This window comes from Cavia porcellus, unplaced genomic scaffold (assembly GCF_034190915.1).
Source record: "Cavia porcellus strain 051 isolate PalLab524CR breed Dunkin Hartley unplaced genomic scaffold, mCavPor4.1 scaffold_11, whole genome shotgun sequence".
NCBI lineage: Eukaryota > Metazoa > Chordata > Mammalia > Rodentia > Caviidae > Cavia > Cavia porcellus.
The window spans coordinates 13,204,946-13,224,577 of NW_026947494.1; the positions used below are offsets into that span (position 1 = coordinate 13,204,946).

The window sequence follows — 19,632 nt, forward strand, 5'->3', positions numbered from 1 at the left end:
AGTGGTGACTGAGGGCAGCGTGACCCTAGGCTAGCACACCCAGGTCCTCAGCTGTGCGACGGGGCTGACGACTGCGTCTACTTCTTAGGGTGTTGTAAAAATTAAGTAAGGCAACAGATCTGTACATAAAGTCCTTGCCCTTAAAGTCCCCTGACAGAAAATGCCACCAGAAGGTGCGAAACACATGGCAGTGAGATGCTCAGTTATGCTGGTGTGTAAACTCGGTGGTGGAAAACCTTTTTCTTTTCCTTTTTTATGGCCACCAATTCTATGGGTCAAGAATTTCGGGAAGTTTTTGCAGGGTCTGTCAAAGCTGCAGTCAGAGGGTGGTGGGGGCCGCAGCTTCTGAGGGCTCAGCTGCTGAGGATGGGTGACGTGCTGTCCTCAGATACTGGCAGCTGGCGGTGGCTTCAGCTGGGACCGTCAACAGAAGCAGCTATGCGTAATCTCTCTGTGTGGCCTGATGGGCTTGGTCAATCTCTCCTCCTAGGGTTGGTCAGAGTTCTCACACCATCAAGAGCCCAAGGTGAGCTCTGAGCTGCATCTGGCAACCAGCTTTGGGAGTCCAAGGCATCGTTCTGCTGCCTTTTGTTAGTTAGGAGAGACTAAGGGAAGGGGAGGTAGATCCCACCTCTGGGGGGGTGGGGGCAGCGTCTAACAATTAGCAGGCATGGTAGGAACCTGCTATCTGAGACTGAAGCAAAATAGTACAGCCTTCAAAAGAAAACAGAAGCAAAACTGAAAATCCTGACCTGCAAAAGTCAGTGACCCATCATCTCTTATTTCCAGCTGTCTCCAGACCTAACCCTGTTTAGAATTAGCCCAGCTCAGTTTGAGAGCAGAGGAAGAACATAAACAGCAATTGTCAACTGCATCTTAAGCAAATCTGCATGATACCAAGTTACATTACCAACATCTGCAGGGCTTTATCCTATTAGATTATGAACTAGGCTGGGGACATAGCTCAATGGCACAGCGCCTGCCTGGCAAGCGCAAGGTCCTGAGTTCGATTCCCCCCCACGCCCCCAAAAAAAACGTAGACTGTACGCTGGGTTCTGTAACACAAACTGCACAACACAATGACTTCAGTGTGTGTCATGTTAACAACCCAGCCAGCTCCGACTGGCAAGGCACCACTGCTTTATCCTGACATTTAACAAACCAGGCTTGGTCCACGCCTGCCATCCCCTAAGCATTGTCCTCACTTGCCTGGGTGACAATGGCACACCTCGTTTCCAGTTTATGAAAGAAAAATGAGGTTGCCTCTAGAAAGGCAGCTTGCCTCAGAGTTAATTCGTACAAAACTGCATCCATTTCTCTGTGCAGCCATTGGCCCAAATGTGATCACATGACCACACCTTGCTGAAGAGGATGCTGGGAAATACCAGCTGGGCTGGAGAGCTACATTCTTCAGAATGGAGAGAACAAATCAGGGGAACAACGGTCTGTTCCAGGGAGGAGTGCATCACCACTAGGAGACTCAAATGCTTGCAGCAGCAGCGAGCTAATCAAATCATCTTTATCTCAACCAGTTTCATTATCACAAAGTCCATGTGCCACGTGGAACGGAGCCCGAACCAAAGGACACAGATTCTCCAAGACGCTAAATTTCCCCAGATTGCCAAGAACTCTTGCAAAAAGTCTGTACATTGAGAGTCAGCAACACCACTCCTCCCTGGCCTCTTGCATGTAAATTATAAATTATTAGAACCGTCCGGTGGCATCTTAGATCAGTAATGATAACCACGGCAGAGGAAAACAGCTTACAAATAACCCGAAGCGGAAATTGTTCCCATTTTCATCAAGACGAGGTGCTCATTTTCATAAATGCAGACATTTATGAATGGTGGTTCTAGGTTCTAGGTTCTAGGTTCTAGGTTCTAGGTGTAAAACAGGCTTTTCTCACAGCTGCTGCGCCCTGAATGGAACGGGCCCGAGTAAAAGGCGCCAGCTCCAGCCCTATAACGGGTGCGGTCCCTGCACCAGTGCGCTGCGGAACTGGACCGTGGACTGGTCACCATCTCCGACTGCCTTCGGGGGTCTCTTTAAACAGTTATCGTCCGTCTGGCCCTTATGTCCTCCTGTGTAAAATAACACTACTGCCTACGTACGCCTCACAGTGGAGGATGGGGAAATGTTTGCACTCAGTGAAACACAAAAATCACACTACACAGGGCAGAGGGACCCCTCGACTGGGCGTCTGGCCCGAGACACGCGGGGAAGCAAGCGGCTGAGCGGCAGGACTTCTGCGAGCGGAGAGGGAGGAGATGGTTTCGGTCTCGTCCCAGTCCCAGTGACTCAAAGCCAGGCGAGCCAACACGCCAGGAGCATCGGGTTGTAGCGCTGCTCACACAGGAGTCCGCGCAAACCAGCAAGGCAAGGGAACCGCATTGCACAGTTACAGAGGCGAGAGCGCAGCTTGCCGCACAAAGGCAAAAGAACTAAGGTGTGGCCAAGCCTGGGAGAAACAGCAAACGTTCTAAATGGAGTCAGTACTGGCCTCAAGTCAGTAAACGGGTCGGCCCCTCTCCGTCCCTCCAAAGGGAAAAAGGCTCCACGGCGGGGACAAGGACAACGAGGGGGCCACACACTCTGCGGCCCTGGCAGCAGCGGGAGGCGCCGAATGCGTCACTGCTGCTCCGGGAAGAGGTGGTAAGGGAAAGGGAAGCTGCGAACAGCTGTGGCGCGCTTGTCAGGTATGAATTTTATAAAACTCCGTCACATGCTCTGGCTCCACCATGTCCAGGACGCAGGCTAAAAGATGCGCCAAGCCCGGAGCTTCCGCAGGAAGAGCGCCAGGGGCCAGGCCGCTGCTGCTGGGCGCGGTGAGCCTGTGCGCCGCAGGGGCAGCATCGCGGGGACACGGGCTGCCCCTGCACATTGTCCGAGGGCCCCCGGAACCCGCAGGGAGCCCCGAGCAGCCTGCGTCAGGAGTCAGGAGCTCGTCTGGAGCTCAGCCTTGGGCGCGCCTGTCTGCTCAGGAGGGACACTTCCCGCGGAGCGGGTGAGCCCTGGGTCCTCCCGCAGACATAGGGCCCACGGCACACGGCACACGGCACAGCCTGCGGGCAACCATACCTCCTTCTAGGTTAAAGCACTGCAGCGTTCTGCCAAGCCTCCAGGTCAGCTCAGTGGCTAAGAATTTCCCTGAGCAGCTGCGTTTCCAGCACTGCCTTTCCCCGAGCTACGGACACCGCAGATCCACCGCAGATTGCTGCACACTCTGCTTAGAGCTGCTTACCTCTATCACTGAACTAACTGCTCACACAGGTGTGGCCACAGCGGAGGCACAGACCCTGATGCGGTCAGTGCTCTGTGTTTACAGTGAAGGTGGCACGAAATGCCACACAGCAAGCCCCCAACTGTTCTTTCCCTGCCGGGATCTAATGAGCTTCCTTGAGACCTCCCATGAGATGACAGCCAACTTCACTCCTATGTAAACCTCAAAGCCCCTCATGTGGGTCCCAGTGCCATGGCGTGACAAGCTGCTCCGAGAATTCATTTTCAGGTAGAAAAACCACTCAGGTCTCCCACCTTAAGTTGAGGAGAGACGGAGTTAGCAAATACTAAGGCCAGGACGCTGCAGCCAAGCAAGCTGGGGTCCCCAAGTCCTGCCACATGCATTTCCACATCAGCTGGAAACAGCCAAAAACCACGTGTGAAACCACTGTGATCACTTTTATTACAGCTTCAGGACCAACGAATAGCAGCGACAGGGTGGTCCCCGCCGCAGGCCCCGGTCCTCAGCAAGGACGAGGCTCGCACAGTGGTCCACACCTCACTCGGCCGGCAGCAGACTCAGAAGCGCACTTGGGGCCGGAAGTGCATCTGCTTGGTGGCGTTGTTCTGCATGCCCGTCTTCAGCAGCCACTTGGACTTCATCCTCTGGACGTACTGCATGTCCCGCTCTCGCGCCAGTGCCGCGCCTGCGGGAAAGGGCCCGTTAGCGCCACCGCGGTCAGAAGCTGTGGGCATCACCAGGGCTAGGGGATCTCGCAGGCAAGGGCGGCACCAATGTGGGGCTCCATGGGCCCGAACTGGGCCAGCGCCTCCGTCCACGCCCATTTCTCTAGCTAGGCATGTTAGCTCCATCACCCCAAAGGGCCTCGGGGCCCCCACTGAGCTAAGTGGGTGGGGCAGAACCCCCAAGTCAGGCGGACCCTGACCTCCACGTGAGGTCGTCCCGCAGGGTCCCAGCAACCTGCCACATGGGGCAGCCACACGCAGGTCACATGGAGCCCTTAACCCAGACTTTAAGCCTCGAGTTCAAGGTCTGCCTTGACCCCAAACGAGACTGGCTCCAAGAGAAATGAGGGCACCCCCTGGGGGCCCCTCTGTCTCCCGGACAGAAGCTTCTTTCCCTGACAGTACATTCTGCTCTTAACCTCCGCTGTTGCTACATTCACTCTGATTTCAGAGAACGGGAACTCCTGCCAGACATGGAGCAGGCTGGGAGCTTCTTCCCCACGTCACGTGGAGGTCGTCCACCGAGACAGTGGACCAAGGAAAGAGTTTGCTTTTGTTTCACAGATTCTGGACTGGGACTCATTAGGTAACAAACATTTTGTGCTCCCAATTTTGTTACATCTTTGCTCACTGCTTACCATCCTTCTGTCCCACCTGGTGCCTACCTTGTGGGTTTCCATGCCCCACCTCCTTGGACCCGCCTCACCTCATGATTCTGTTCTATAAAAATCCCTAGAAAAGCAGCGTCCTTGGCCACCCAGTAGGGGCCCCTTCTGTCTCATCAGACAGAAGCTTTCTTCCTCCAATAAACATATTCTGTTCTTAAAAGAAAGAGAGATGTATAAACCAAGAAAGAAAGAAAGAAAGAAAGAAAGAAAGAAAGAAAGAAAGAAAGGAAAGAGAAAGAAAGAAAGAAAGAAAGAAAGAAAGAAAGAAAGAGAAAGAAGGGAAGGAAGAAAGGATGGAGTGGGTTTTAGGCACCCGGTGCTTCCTAGACTCTCAGAGGGCAGCTCTTTCCTTATCTTCCCTCTGTCCCCCCGCTGATCTCACCTCTCCCCAAGACCTAAGGGTGCCGGCCTCATATGGTGCACTCATCGGAACCAGCAGTCCTGTGCTGAGCAGGCTGCAAAGCTCAGCAACTCCAGGGCCCGGCTTTAATCCCAGTTTTCTATGCAAAAACTGCTGAGGGGGCCTGAGGGCCAAGGCCCCGCGGTACACACGCTCCGCAGCTACAGAACCTCTCGCTCTAAGCCCCGGGTCCCTTAGTCAACATGCCAGGTAGCAAGCGAGGAAACAGAGGCTCAGACTAATTAAGTCACTTGTGCTTCTTGTGTGAGCCTCTAAGTGTCTCACCTAAGTCGTGTGCAACTCCACGGCTCAAGCTGTTCTCCACTGGGACGCCACTTAATTCCCCTGCCAGCCTTTAGGGAAGTTGAGCCTGTGGCGCTCACACAGAATTCTTTGCATCACTAACAGCTTTTCAAAAGCTAACGGCGTATCTAAAGACACCTGCAGAACTAGAAATTCATACCTCAAGGGGCCTTTGCTTGTTGCCATCAGTGTCATGGGAATGGAGAGTGGCGTCAGGACCCCCTTGTGCCCAGAAATTGGGGTTCCCCAGGGGCTCCAAGAGGACAACACAGCTAAGTCACTGGAGCGCTGTCCAGTGCGACACCCACATACCTGTGCTGCCAGTCCAGCCCAGGGCTCGGTACTGCCGCAGCACCCTGCCCACGGCCTTCTGATTCTTAGCCATGGTCACAGCCCTGGACAAGCCGAATCGCTGCCTGTAGTATCGCATCAGCGAGCGGTGACCCACTCTGGCGCCTGCAGTTCAAAAGAACAACATTTAACACCGGGCTGCCCGCCGCCGTCCAGGTGGAGCCCTGAAGGATGCTCTCCGCAGAGATCTCCAGCGCATGTGCCCGAGGAGGCAGTGTCTGTCCATGAGAGATACGTGAAGTGGCTCCTTAAAGACACACACAATAAAACTGAGAGAGCAAGCCAAGCTTAGATTTTTAAAAACAGAGTGGGAGGGGCTGGGGATTTAGCTCAGCTGCGTAAGTGCCTGCCTGGCAAGCGTGAGGTCATGAGTTTGATCCCCAGTATCAAAAATCGGTCAATCAATAAAAAGTGGCAAGTCACTGCTCAATGAAAACTGTATCCTGCGCCTACAAACAAACAATATTTATGTCAATTCCAATAAAAGGGATGAGGAGGTAAGGGATTTTTAGATTTTTTTTTAAGAAGTAAGATGCTTAGCTTTACAAACCTCAGTCAGAGTCAGAAATCAACCCACCCTGGCTTTGCTCAGATTATTGCAGTGACCCTCTAACAGGCGCAGTCTTTAACCCCGGGACATCTGGCACTCACTAGAGGCAGTCTGGGCTGTTACAGCTGCAGTGCTACTGGCATCTAGTGGCGAGAGGCCAGCGACGCTGCCCAACACCTGAAGATGCACAGCCCCAGCCCTGCCAACGAAGTCTTACCGTCTATGTCCACAGTGCTGAGACTGGGACCCTGCCCAGCGCTTCCTAAACAACAGGAATCACCCAGTGACCCAGGATCATAAAAGATAATTAAGCAGAATTCTCTACAGCTTTTGCTGATTCAGAAAAATCAGGTAAACTGCGAAATAACCGTGCTCTCAGCTTTCAGAATGCACTTCCAAGTGTATCTCCCCACATACTCTGATGTACCCCAAGACAGGACTGCATGCGTCAACTCAGAGGCCGTTATCAATTGTAATACAGAGGAAGAAAAGAAAAAGGAGCTCGACATCTCAAATAAGAAAACTACAGGACAAAAGACTGGCCATTGAAAGCTGTAGGACATGTCTATGCCTGGGCTGACAAAACCCAAGGAGCAACAGCTGTTTACTGGAGGAGGGATCAAGGTTTCCCACTAAAGGAGCAGCACAGTGGAGATCAGGTAAAGGGTGTGGCAGGCTAGAGCAGGAGGACACCCCCAGCCACCTGAGTTACCACAACACAGCCTGCTCGGCCCTGCACCCGTGGATGCCTCCCCCTGCTCACGCACAGCAGCCCGGAGCTCAGCAGCTGCTGCAGAGCCAGCAGGTGCACGGTGGTGAACCCACAGCACTGCCTGCAGCAGGCTCCTCCTTACTACCAAAGACTCCATGAGGCTCAGCGTCACCGGCCTCAACCCTTGCCTCTCTGGTCCTTTGCAGGAAAATGCTGACGTGTGCCTGATGCCTGACAAAACCAGAAAGGCTGCAGGCATGACGTACCCCGGGTCCCTTCAGAGCCATGACTCTCGGGCCAGGGAAATCGGTGTCCGCTGGGCTTACTGAGCAGACATGGGGAAGGGAAATCAGCTAGGTAGAGCCCGGGAAGTTTCCAGAAAAGTTTTACGTATCTATCAATCTTTCAGAACTTTTGGGCAAAAGCCCGTGAAAGAGATACTGTCAGGGTTGAGGAAGGCTGTGTTTGCTCTTAGACACAGACCTTTAAACTGAGAAGGAACAACTCTCCAGGTTATTGAAAGTCCCTGTATCTGGAAGACATCTGGAAACAACTGACTTGCCACACCGGTACAGAAAAATAGCCGTGGCAGTGCCGGCTTTGGGATCCCACCGGCAGATGAGAAAAGAAGCTTCTGACGTGGCAGCTGCGTGTTTCCCCGCAACCTGACTCCTCCAGCAGTGTCGGGGTTAAGGAGCCTGGGCCACAAGGGCTAAGTATGCGGGACTGAGGTAGAGTCCAGCCTGGACAGAGGCCCCAGGCAAGGCCAGCATATTCACAAGATTTTCTATTTACATTGCTAGGTAGAAAGCTTCAGGTTTGCAAGGATAATAAGTCCCAAACTAGTGAGTGATGATGCTGGCAGTAACTGCCCAACACATATTTTCTTGAGCAACATTTAGAGACACGTCTCAGTCTCTAACAGCTGGCAGAGAGTAGAAACACAGTGTCTAGGGCTCCTCCCACTGTGTCAGCAACAGGGGCAGCTGACAGCAGCCCCAGGTGGACAGCACTAAGCTTGGCCCAGGGCGGCCTCGGTGAGGAACTTCCTGCGCACACAGCATGCCCGCCTGCCTGCCAGACACAACAGGCTGCACATGTCCCAGTTACGGGGAACTCAAGCACCACCCCCAGCTCTGCCACCTCCCAACTGGCTACCACTTGGTCCGTTCCAGTTTAATGAACAGCCTTGCCAATGGATGCCACCAGATACTGGAAAAGAAGCCGCTGAGAACTGTAATTTCCCCAACATTCACTCTGCAGTTCTCACAGCGCAATGGCAGTTTCAGCTGGCCAATCCGCAGCTAAAGCAATGTGTGGTTCACACATCAGCTTCCTCACTACCAGCTGAAGGCAGGGAACAGAAGGCGAGGAACTGGGCCAGGCTGACCTTCCAAAGACACGCTCACGGCGCCCTCTACCGGGGGCTTCGGTCACTGCTTTGGGGATGGTCTGCTTGCAGGTTTTACTGATATGCAAGCTGAACAGATTTAGGATACTGCAACTGCTGCTTTTGAAATCAGCTTAAGCAAACTCTTAAGCGTAGCTGGTTAAATAGCAATACTCTCTATACATTACAGTCCTTATCCAGCTGGCTTCGGTACAAAATCTGCACTATACCTCAGTTACAGGAAACCGCATCCTGAAGAGGCTTCTGAGCAGTACAGTGTGCAGAGGCAGACAGGCGAGTGGGTGCTGCTGCCTATTCCTCAGCGGCATTAGATGGGCATCTTCTTGGTTCATCACAAACCCCCAATCAAGTACTGAGGTGCAGCACCAGACCGCAGACTGTTGGGTGTCACAGCACATCCACAGACTAAAGCATGATTGATTTTTAAAATCTGGGAGGGTGATGCAGGTGACATTGAAAGCACTGTCAGACTAGATGGTCTGAAGGTCGGTGGATTCAGATTTACCCAGAAATCCGTACCTGCTGCCATTTAAACAAAGTCCTTCCTAGGGTCCCGGTCATCTTGGTGACTGTGATCTGATCTGGATGTTTTCATCTGTGGATCTCAATCTCTAAGTCACAGAAGCTTTCGATAAGCCACAGCCTCTTCCTCCCAAACATACGTGCCCACAAACAAAAGTAACTGCACAGAGCTTCATTAAGAGAGTTTGGGGTGTGAGCACAGCTTCTGGCTATTGGTTACATCTGTCCTGAGTCCGTCTGTCTAAAGTACAACACTCTGTACTTCTGCTACTATACCAGTTACCTCACCGCTGCCAAGTCCACGTCACCCTAAGGTTATTCTCTAGCCTTTAAATGTCAAGATTAGAAACCAGACCCACAGCAGTTAACAAAGAGGCCAGCTCATCTCAAGACACTCTCTTCTTTGATCATGTGACACAGGGGCAGGCAGGTGAGCTCGAGGGACGCAGACACCTGGCTGCTCAGCTCTCCAGCCCCCAGCCCTCACAGGTCCCGGGGAGTCGACCCCCGCTTCTATTAAATGTGGCCTCTACCTCTCTGCCAGTGGACTTCTGCCTGGCTCTAGGACACCGAGACCACATGCTGACAGGAAAAGATGAAGAAGCGGTCCTTGTCTCAGAAGCAACAGGAAGCTGGACCGAAGGACTAACTTCCAGCCTCCACAGCACGGGGGGTGCTGGTTATGCTGATTATCCCAAAACAGCTACCAGAAGCTTCCAATGTTCTCAACACACACACACACACACACACACACACACCTCGATCTATGTCTGAGCTGACAGAGATGCTGTTATTCTGACTGGATCATAGAACACTATACGCCTCTCTGAGATGGCACACCACATACCAACATGTACAATTAATTACCCAGTGTCCATTTATATATATGTTAATTTTTTAAGGTAATGGGGAAACACAAGCAAGCAAGCTAACTATCACACAGGAATGAGGTGAAAATTTTGGACAGGCAAGTGTCCAAGGAGCAGACACTATTTGCCACCCTGCAGAACAGACAGCAGAGGTCCAAGAGGGCTTCCCGGAGGACCTGCAGACCCTTGCAGGGGCAGAGGGCTAAGCAGCCACTGCACATGCCGAGACCCAGTGAGGGCTCTACAATCGGTCAGTAAAGGAGCAGAGAGACTCCCCAGGAGCAGGGCCTCAGAGGCTCAGGTACCCAGCACCTGAGGGCTCCCACTGCAGGAAGCTCGGGGGTGAAGGAAACCTGCGGGGTCTACAGAGAACGCTCTGGGGCTTGTGAGGAACCAGGCCAGGCAGGGAGCTGGAATGGTGACACGGACAAAAGGATGAAGAGAAAACATGGACAGACAAATTCAACAGATATCTGGGCGGTGCCACGCCATGCAGATGTGGGGAAGAGTAACCTAAAAGCACACCCGCTTTTGGCTTTGGTTCACCCTGGAGATGCAGTCACCCTAGGAAAATATGCTTTCCATATCGCTGAGGAGTCCTTGTTTTTTAATTTTCAAAAACATAAAATCCAGATGAAAACTGCTCTCAAATATAATATTCAAACACAATGTTCCTATTATTATAAACATTTTACAGTATGTGCTAGAGTAAATACAAACTGAAGCAAACACATGGTGACTCTAGCACCCGCCGGACAGTTTCATGAGGACTTAGCTTATGCAGCTTACTTGAGGTCTGCCAACACCTCAATCGATAGTTAAAAAGTCAATGCTAGGAGACAAGGGGCCAGCCAGTCTCGAAAAGTAAGCCAGCAAGTGTAACACCATCCCTCTGTGTCTGTCGGGAGCTGGTCTCAGACACCAAAATCCAAAGATGCTCCATGGTATAGAACAGGTGTAGGGGCACATGCCTGTAATCCAGCTACTTAGGAGGCTGAGGCAGGAAGACCTCAAGTTCAAGGTCAGCCTGGGCAACTAACTTAGCAAGACCCTGCCTTGAAATTTAAAAATAATAATAAACTAAAAATAAATGTTAATGGGCTAGAGATGCCTGAGGCCCTGGGTTCAATTCTGGACACTCACACACTATCACGCTTGTATAGAAATTACACTCCTCCTTCTGTATATTTTACATCATCTTTAGATTACTTTGAATATCCAACGTGATGTAAATGCTATGAGAATAGTTGTCACACTGTATTATTTCAGGAATGACAAAGAAAAATTTCTGCCCGTTTCTGATACAAATGCGCTCTCTCCTAAGTGTTTCTACTTCCTGATGAGCATGCCTGTGTGGAGACCACAGATGGCTTCTCACGTCCACACTGTAATGTCACCAAAGGGAGCCAAGGACAGACGGGGCTGCTGGGTACCTGGATGTGCGAGCTGAAGAAAGCAATGACGCGAGACAGCAAGTGCCAGGCGTTCAGAGGGTGACAGGACCTTACAGGGAGGCGAGTGTGCTCAGTGCTCAGCAGGCACACACCTGGGCCCTTCAGCTCCTGTCACCAGCCTGCCCCCCCCCCAGCCCTTTCATGTGTCACTGTGCCCCTGCTGCACCCCCTGTTCTTACCAGCTAACTGTGAACTTTATTCAGAGTTAGTCCCCACCTCCTCAGACAGGGATCAATTCCCTCTGTGAGCCCTGCTCCCCAAGACCAGCAAGAGCCAGCTCCAAGCCTCCACCACCACCAGAGAAAGACAGCATCCCAGATGCCAGATGTCCAGTCCGTGCGTTCCAGACCAGCTGGGCCTTGGGAGTCTGAGAGACGCAGGGCACAGGAAGCTGTCCAGAGGGAAGGGGGAAGGCCTAGAAATACCCGGAGAAATACCCCAGAAGAAATGTCCTCCCCACTGAAAGGATAAAGACTGAATGGAAAAAAGGTCTACACATTAAAAAAAAAAAACTAATCAAACATGCTGAATCCAAACAACAAACACCAAAACCAAAACATGCTGAATCATGCCAAAAAGGAGCAAAAAGTACTGATCTGATTTAAATGAAACAACAAATTTAGACTAAGCAGCCACCTTCAGAGTTTGCAAGCCACAAGCATACCCACTTGGGCTTCAAGCTCCCACGGGACAGCAGGAACCTGAGGGAGCCCCGCCCCCTGCACCGGGTCCACGGGCACTAAGCGCCGTGGGTCTCACAGATGTACCCACCCGAGGGCAGAATCAGCTCCATGGTCTCGTCATCGTACTCCAAGTTCTTTTCTGAGGGCAACTCCTCAGTCTCATCAGCGCCCTCCCCTTCCTTGTGATCTGGGTAGCTACTCCTGTAACAGAGAAATGGTGTTAGTAAGTAGACAAACTCATATTTAACTAAAAAACATGAATTGCATTTGCCAATGTGGCGAACCCACTAGCTACTTTAAAAAGGCAGAGACTGCCAGCTGAATGATGTTGGAGGCAAAGACCTGTTTGCATTTATGTGTAGTAGAAGTGAGCAAATGTATTAGTTACTTTTCTCTTGTTGCTGAGACAAACTACCTGATGTTCAAAATGAAGAAAGGAAAGGTTCATCTAGCTCACAGTTTGTGGAGATTTGAGTCTATTATCTGCTGGGCCCAAGACAGGATTATGGCAGAGGGCAACAGCTCATGGCAGCGGAAGTCAGCAAAAGCAGCAAGAACAAAGGGAGGACCATGCACAGACTCGTACTGTCCCTTACAGGGTTTGTGGACTACCCACCCCAGGGTGGGTGGGGCACTCACACCAATAACCCAGCACTGGGCCATGAATCAAACACCAACTCTAGAACCCCACCTCCGAAAAGCACCTCCATGACTGCATGAGGCTTTGGGGGATCCAGACATGAACCGTAACAGCAAATGACCTATAAAAGACTTTGTCCTATTTGCTTCTCCCTAGATTATCAAACGCAGAGAAAAAGTACTGGATAGGATGGACATGTTTCACCAGTCAAACTAACCATTAGACAAACACGTTCTAAGACAGTAACACCCAACAGAATACTGTGACGACAGATGTATCGTGTGTCTGTGTGCCCTACATAACAGCTCTAGACACATTGGCTGCAAAACACTCAGCTCTAGCATGCAGGTAATATAATATAAAGAACTGAATGTTTTACACTCATCTTTTATTCATTTAAACAGCCACAGAGGTATATCTAGTAATTGTTGCATTGGACATGAAATTCTAGAAGAATCTGTTCCCAGAAATGTTCACAAATTCCTATTTACTCACACACGGAGAACATTGGACAAATACATAGAAGGCTGTCTAACACAGGAAAAATGTGCAGAAGACTGGATTAGATACCTCATAAAAAGATCTCCAAATGGCCAATTAATACACAAAAGACTCTCAATATGAGACATGCAAATTAAAACCAGTCTACTCCCACCAAAGCAGCTAAAATGAAAAACTCTCCCTCAAAGTGAGAGTCTAAGAACCACTTTGGAGAACGATTTGACAGCATCGTCTAACACTGAACATATGCACACCCTTCGGCCCAACTCCTAAAAACATACCACACAGATATCGTGCGCAGATTTGCCAGGCTCCAGAGTGAGGGGGCAGCATCACTTGTGACAGCCCCAAATCACACCAAGAGCACGTCAGGTACCGCGCACCACTCAACACAGTCCTGCCCACAGTGAAAAGGAATGAACCAAGGCTGCACAAACGGCACAGGGAGCTCCACAAAGGTCAGATGGACCAGCAGGCCAGACTGAAAAAGGGCAGTTTCTTCGCAATCCTGTCTAGAGGAGATGCAAAAAGAGGCCGAGCCTATCTGTGTATTTATTGACAAGTCAGAACAGTGGTAAGTCTAGGAGGCTGGAGGATAATTCCTAGAAGAACACACAAGGGAAATGTAAGGTAATTATTAGTATTCTGGCTCAGTGTGGATGCTTGTTATATTTAAAATTTCATGGGGCTGAATTAGGTATCATATGTGTATGTTAATGTATTTTTCTACAAGTTCATTCTTCAATATAAAATTTCAAGTCAAGCACCAGCTGACCTTAGTTGGAAGCAAGGGTGGAACTGCAGAAAATCTGTTCATTTTCTGATGAGGTGAACCCACATAATGCACTAATGTGCCCAGAAGGTAATAAGCACCCAATAAATGTTGGCATTGTGCATGAAGTTGTTCCATTTTCCTAGTTTTCTTTTTTGAGTATTTTCAAGTTTTTTAAGGTAAACAAATCACTTAATATTCATTTTTATAAAGGCTTATACCATCACTCATTTCTATGAACAAGCAGAATAAGCTCTGTAAATGAAGTCCAAAAAAGCCAATATCTGGACTCAGAAATTTGCTTCTTGCACCATTAATGGCAATTATAAATTTTAACTCAAACTGACGGTCTGGGCAACAGTCAGCAGACAACAACAGGTCCAACTCCACGAACTTAGGAGAAAATGAAAGGTATGAAAGGGCAGTGAAGCTGTGGGGAAAGACAGGAGACTGCCCCTGTTCAGGCAGGCATTTCTATTCCATGAAGGGCAGTCAGGAAAGCCACACTGGAAAAGAAAAACTATGCCACGTCCAGCAGGAAGTGGGAGGACAAGTCAGATGACTATCTGAGCAAAGGTCACAGGCAAAGGCAGAAGTGCAAAGGTCCCAAGAAGCACAACATGGATGAGAAGGCAAGCTAGAAATCCAAAGAGCAAGAGTCATAAAACGTGAGAACCATAGTGACCATAGTGACCAGTACACACGGGACTCTGTGGGCTATTAAACTTTGGCTTTTCCTTTAGGTAAGATGACAAGCCCTTGAAGAGTGTAAGCAGAGTCTGATCTGACTGAAAGCTCTAAAGAATCACACCATGGCTACCTGTGAGGACAGAATGTAAGTGAGTGAAGCTGGAAGACAGGTAGGAGGCACTGCACAAATCCCAGGAAAAATAGCCGGAGTAGCAGCAGGACTGGAAATAGTCACATCCGGAAGACAACCCTAAGGTAGACAGCGCAGGATCTGGTGACAGCTTCATGTGACGGTGAAATAACAAAGATGACTGCAAGGCTCTCAGCTTTAGTAGCTGGAAGAGGAGAATTAGTACCTGCTTAGGAGGGAGCAGGTTACACTGCATAAAAAAGCTCCATTTGGATAAAGTGAAACTGCCGGGACAGTGGGATATGTGAAGTCTTGGGAGCTGGGGAAAGTTGCACAAAAGGTACAAATTTGGGAGTCATAAACCTACAAGGAGGTACTGAAATCTCTGAGATCTGCTCTGACCGCTCTCACTAGAACGTGGGACAAATGGTCGGAAACACCGCTGTCTGACAGGACATTTGGGAGGGGAAGTAGTGGCTATCACCTGGACAATGCCTCACGCTTAGCAGACCATTTTCTTCACCACCACCACCCACCTCTAACCCCCTATGCCCACCAACTGTTAAGCCTTCAAAATGAGAAATCAGGGAGAAGTTGCCAAAAGAAGTTTTATAAAACTAAGCCTCCCGAGCACCAGTGTCACTTGGGCTGCGCTGCATCACAGGGCTTCCGGCAAGAACTAGCTGTTCATGAACACCTAACACTGACCTGCTGCACGAGGGGCGAACTGCTCAAGATTCCAGTTAGGGCTGGACCACTTACGGGGTAATGTCACCACCGATGCCGGGGTCTGGCCTACATCAGCCATCATCTCGACTATCTCAGGAAACAGCTTGTGACTCCAGGTCTCTTGGGGAACTCAAAACATATAAACTGGATTTCTATGCCCCTGTTTACGGGTAACCAGCAAAACCGAACTCCTGACCATTAAAATCCAAAAACATGTCAGGCAAACTATAGGTTAGCCCTGGGATCTTCTCTTTCCTAGATGTATTAAACTCAAACAGATTTTCTTAATCCAGATAATTAATATAGTATACAACATGACGACCACAGTCCAGTTCCTAGACGTACCGAAAATCATAGAAGTCTGCAAATTCCAAAGCAGCGTCGCCATCTGTGAAGAGCTTGCAGTGGCTTTTGTCATTCATGTGGGCCTGTACAGCCTCCGTGGAGTAGAAAGATTTCCCTTTCTCATTGCACCACAAGCAAATCTTCCCAACACCAACTTTTTCTCCTGGTCAAATAATTTGAGGGAAAAATATGAACAAAAGCTTTCATTCATCTCTGCAATTCAAAAACCATTCACTAAGCTTTTAATTTTCACAATGTTAGCAAGTAAAGGACCGGGAATTTAGCTCAGTGGAGTAAGCGCCTGCCCAGCCAGTACACGGTCTTGAGTTCATTCCCCAGTACCAAAAAAAAAAAACTTAGCAAGTAGTAACTAAGCCAGAGTTTGATGACAAATACAATGACTAATTGTATGACTAATACTGTTCCCTTAAGGCCTGCTTCTCTGCTCATTAGGAAAGCTACCATACCTACCCAAATATTTAATCAGTCCCTTAAGGTCAGAAAGATATTCTATGTCGGGAATAAAGAAGCTGTGGACTTTAGTCATGTGAGCCACGTTCTTCACAAGGGAGCTCGAATGATGGGAACAGAACAAGCAGTCCGTGACAGGGATGGCTCCCAGGGGTGGGCTTTTGCTGGCTTCTTCCTCCTTGGCATCGGGCCCATCTGAGTGGTCCACAACCTCAGTATCTTCCATCTCCATCTCTTCCTCAGAATCAATATCTTCCCAATCTTCACGCCGGAGTTTTGAAAAAGAAAGTTAATTTCAGAGAAATGGTGACTGCAATCAAAGATATCACAATGGTGCATACAAAGGGCTACATCTGGGGAGATGCCAGGTTCCAATCCCATCCTCCTACACATTCTTCCTTCGAGGTCTGTTTTTGACACTCCTTGACCCCAGACAAGTCTGCATGCCTATCAACCTCTTAACCTTTCTCCTCCAGGGCACAAGTAACCTCTGGGCTTCTTTTGCATGCTTCACAGCATCTAGCCTGGAGCAGGGGTCACATCTGGCTGCAGAGCTCTACAAACTGCCCTTAACAGTATCTACCACTTCCCCATGCGAGGTGGTAGAGGGATACGGCATACGACATAGACTCCCAAAGTTGGACTGTGTGTGCCCTTGCCGGGTGAAACCTAAGTGTCAATGTGATGGTGTCAAGGGGTGGGATCTTCAAGGAAGGGATCAGCGCTCTGCCCTCCTGAATGAACTAGAGTTCTAGGGTCTGAAGGAACTTGCTAGTTCCTTCTGTCATTCCCATCAAGTGAGGAAACTCGCCCACGTCACCCCCATGGAACAGGCCTCAACTGACAACCAACCTGCTAGCACCTGGATGTTGGCCTCCAAACCTGGGAAAATAAACTTATGCTGCTAAGAAGCTATCCAGCCTCTGGTATCTTGTTGCAGAGGCACAGATGGTCTAAGACGTGAATTTACATTATCAGTGTTAATAGGATAAAGAATGAGAAGAAATCAATAGCTCATAAAATCAAAGGGGCTAGGTTGGTGACTCAAGCTCCACCTTTCAGATTTGCTGTCTGATTTGGGGCCCTCATTCAGTTTTAATCAACTAAAAAACTAAGCACCAACCCATTATAACAGGAAACTCTTAGACTCACACATTCAGCAAGCCGGGTGCCAACAGCATGTGCCCCTAGGTAGATGTCAGCAAGTTCCTCGTCCAAAATGGACGGGATGTCATAAATGATGCACCTATTTTTCCCAGGTATTGTTTCATAACAATGAGCCCTGAATGCGCAATAGAAAAACTTAACAGACAAAACTCCCTGCTAGGATGCAAGCCAGAGAAGGCACTGCATAAAACAATGAAACCGCTTCACTAATCATGTACACTCACTCACACACACACACACACACACACTCACTCACTACTCAGGTTTAAATTGGCAAACTCAAGGGGCACCAATTGCCACCTCAAACCCGGCCCTTACCTTCTTCATCCAGGTCCTCCTCCTCCTCTTCCTCCTCGCTTTCCTCCCCCTGCTGCTTGGCCAACTTCTTGGCCTGCTGTTCAAACCACTGCAGCCGGGGCGGTTTTTCTGCGTGGTCTCGGTCGTGTGCTCCACGGCCACCGGAGGCCATGGCCCTGCTGGACTCTTCTGCGGGGACCGAGGAGGGCGCCTTCTTGGGGGACATGGACGGCTGGGCCTTGATGGCCTGCTGGATGGCCGCGTTCATGGCATCCTTATTCACACTGTCCACGCCCAGTCCTTTCTCCAAGTTCTTCTCGTTCATCATCTCCACTTTCCGATTCACCGCCTGCACGGCCTTCTTCTCCAGCTCCACGTGCCGCCGGGACTTGAGGTGGTTCTCATAGGCGTTGAAAGAGGCGAACTTCTTGCTGCAGACGGTGCAGTAGGTGGCCGTGCCCTTGCTCTCCTCCTCGGCCACGGCCCGCTGCGCGCGCACTCGCTCCTGAAAGCCTTCGGCTGTGACCGGGGCCATGCCGGCCACCTTGCGCCTCAGGTTGTAGCGGTGCCAGTCCGTCTTGTAGTGGGCCCGCTGCATCTCCGCGTCGCGGAACGCCACCCGGCAGGTGATGCAGGTGTACGTCGCCATCGCTAGGCAAGAAGTCAGAGGCGACAGAGCCAAGAATCTAGAGATCGACGTGCTGACCCTTAACTCGTCTCACTAGACACACAGCCACGAAGCGTCAGTCTTCCAGATTTCTACCGCAGGAACTTCCGACACGCACCGGAAATAGTGACAACTGGACGGGAAGTCCCGCCTCTCACCTATGATCACGCCCCGGAAATCGAAGGACCCAATGGCTGATGAGATTTGCTCCGCCCAGTCCACCCGGAGTGGTCGTGAATGGGACTGGGCCACGCCCTCCCGGTGCCAGGCCCGGGTTCGCGGTAGTGCCGAGAGGTGTGACGTGGTTGAGGGGACAGCAGTGATAGGAGAAGGGGAGAGGGCGCCCAGCCTGGCCCACGCCCTGGGAGGCCCCGAGGGCGCGGCCGGGATTCCCCGCAGGTCTCGCGGGGCTCCCTGGAAGCCGTGGGTCGGAGCCGGTACCGCCCCGCCAGCCTGAATCACCGGGAATCTGACCTCAGGGCCGGAGTCTGGGCCTTCCTGGGACCGCCCTTTGGGCGACGCTCTAAAAATGCAGTTTGCCTGCCAGGGCCCTACCTGTAGCGCAGCTGACCACACGTGTAGGGTTGCACTGAGCAGCAGCCGCGTCATTTTTGTTCTTGTTTTTAAGTAAAAACAGGTAAAAATCGCTTTTAGTAATATCTTATTTAACCCAGTCAACCCAAAATATCATTACAGCGTGTAATCAGCCCAAAGGAATTAATGAGATACTTTACATTCTTCTGTTGGCATTAATAAATCTTGAAAATCCAGGGTGTGTTTTACAAGTAACTGCTCATCTTGATTCAGACGGACCCGGCAGGTTGCCCAATAACCCAAAATCGGACAGCACAGTTTTCTAGAAATACGCGCTTCAAAGGCATGGGGAATTCATAGATGCATCCCCACGGCCTAATAGGAATAGAACCAGCTTTGTCACAGAACTGAACGGTGCCTGAAGATCCAAGCTGCCAATAGCTCCAGAAGAGAGAGATTTAAAAAAAAAAAAACAAACAAACTATATGTGTCAGGTGACACTGCTTTTTTTCCTGGAAGCCCTCCAGTGACTTCCTTGACGAGGTAAAATTCAAACACCTTCCTTTGTGTTTTAGAGGCCCTTGATACCTGTTACTCTTCAACCCTACTTCTGATTTTCTACCACACCAGGTTCTCCACCTGGCTCTCCCTGGTTATCACAGTGATATTTTTTGTCCTACCAAGGTACAAACTTTGTTGGTGTTCTTATATATAAATCCTTCTCTGAAGGTCTTTCTGCTGCTTTGCTCTCTTTTTACAGTTGTTCCCAGCCACCTTTGTAAGAGTAAAAAGATAATTCT

At 50.2% G+C, this 19,632-nt stretch overlaps 1 protein-coding gene across 1 annotated transcript; it reads right to left on the reverse strand.

Annotated features, from left to right (window-relative positions):
• Nucleotides 1–3,659: 3,659 nt before the first annotated feature.
• On the reverse strand, nt 3,660–18,415 carry Znf622 (zinc finger protein 622). Its single transcript, XM_005002309.4, has 6 exons — nt 17,653–18,415; nt 16,168–16,428; nt 15,697–15,859; nt 11,978–12,090; nt 5,650–5,793; nt 3,660–3,926 (listed from the first exon to the last, which is right to left on the reverse strand). The coding sequence occupies exons 1-6, from the start codon at nt 18,278–18,280 to the stop codon at nt 3,799–3,801; spliced, it is 1,437 nt and encodes a 478-aa protein (XP_005002366.1). The 5' UTR covers nt 18,281–18,415; the 3' UTR covers nt 3,660–3,798.
• Between the last annotated feature and the right edge of the window lie 1,217 nt (nt 18,416–19,632).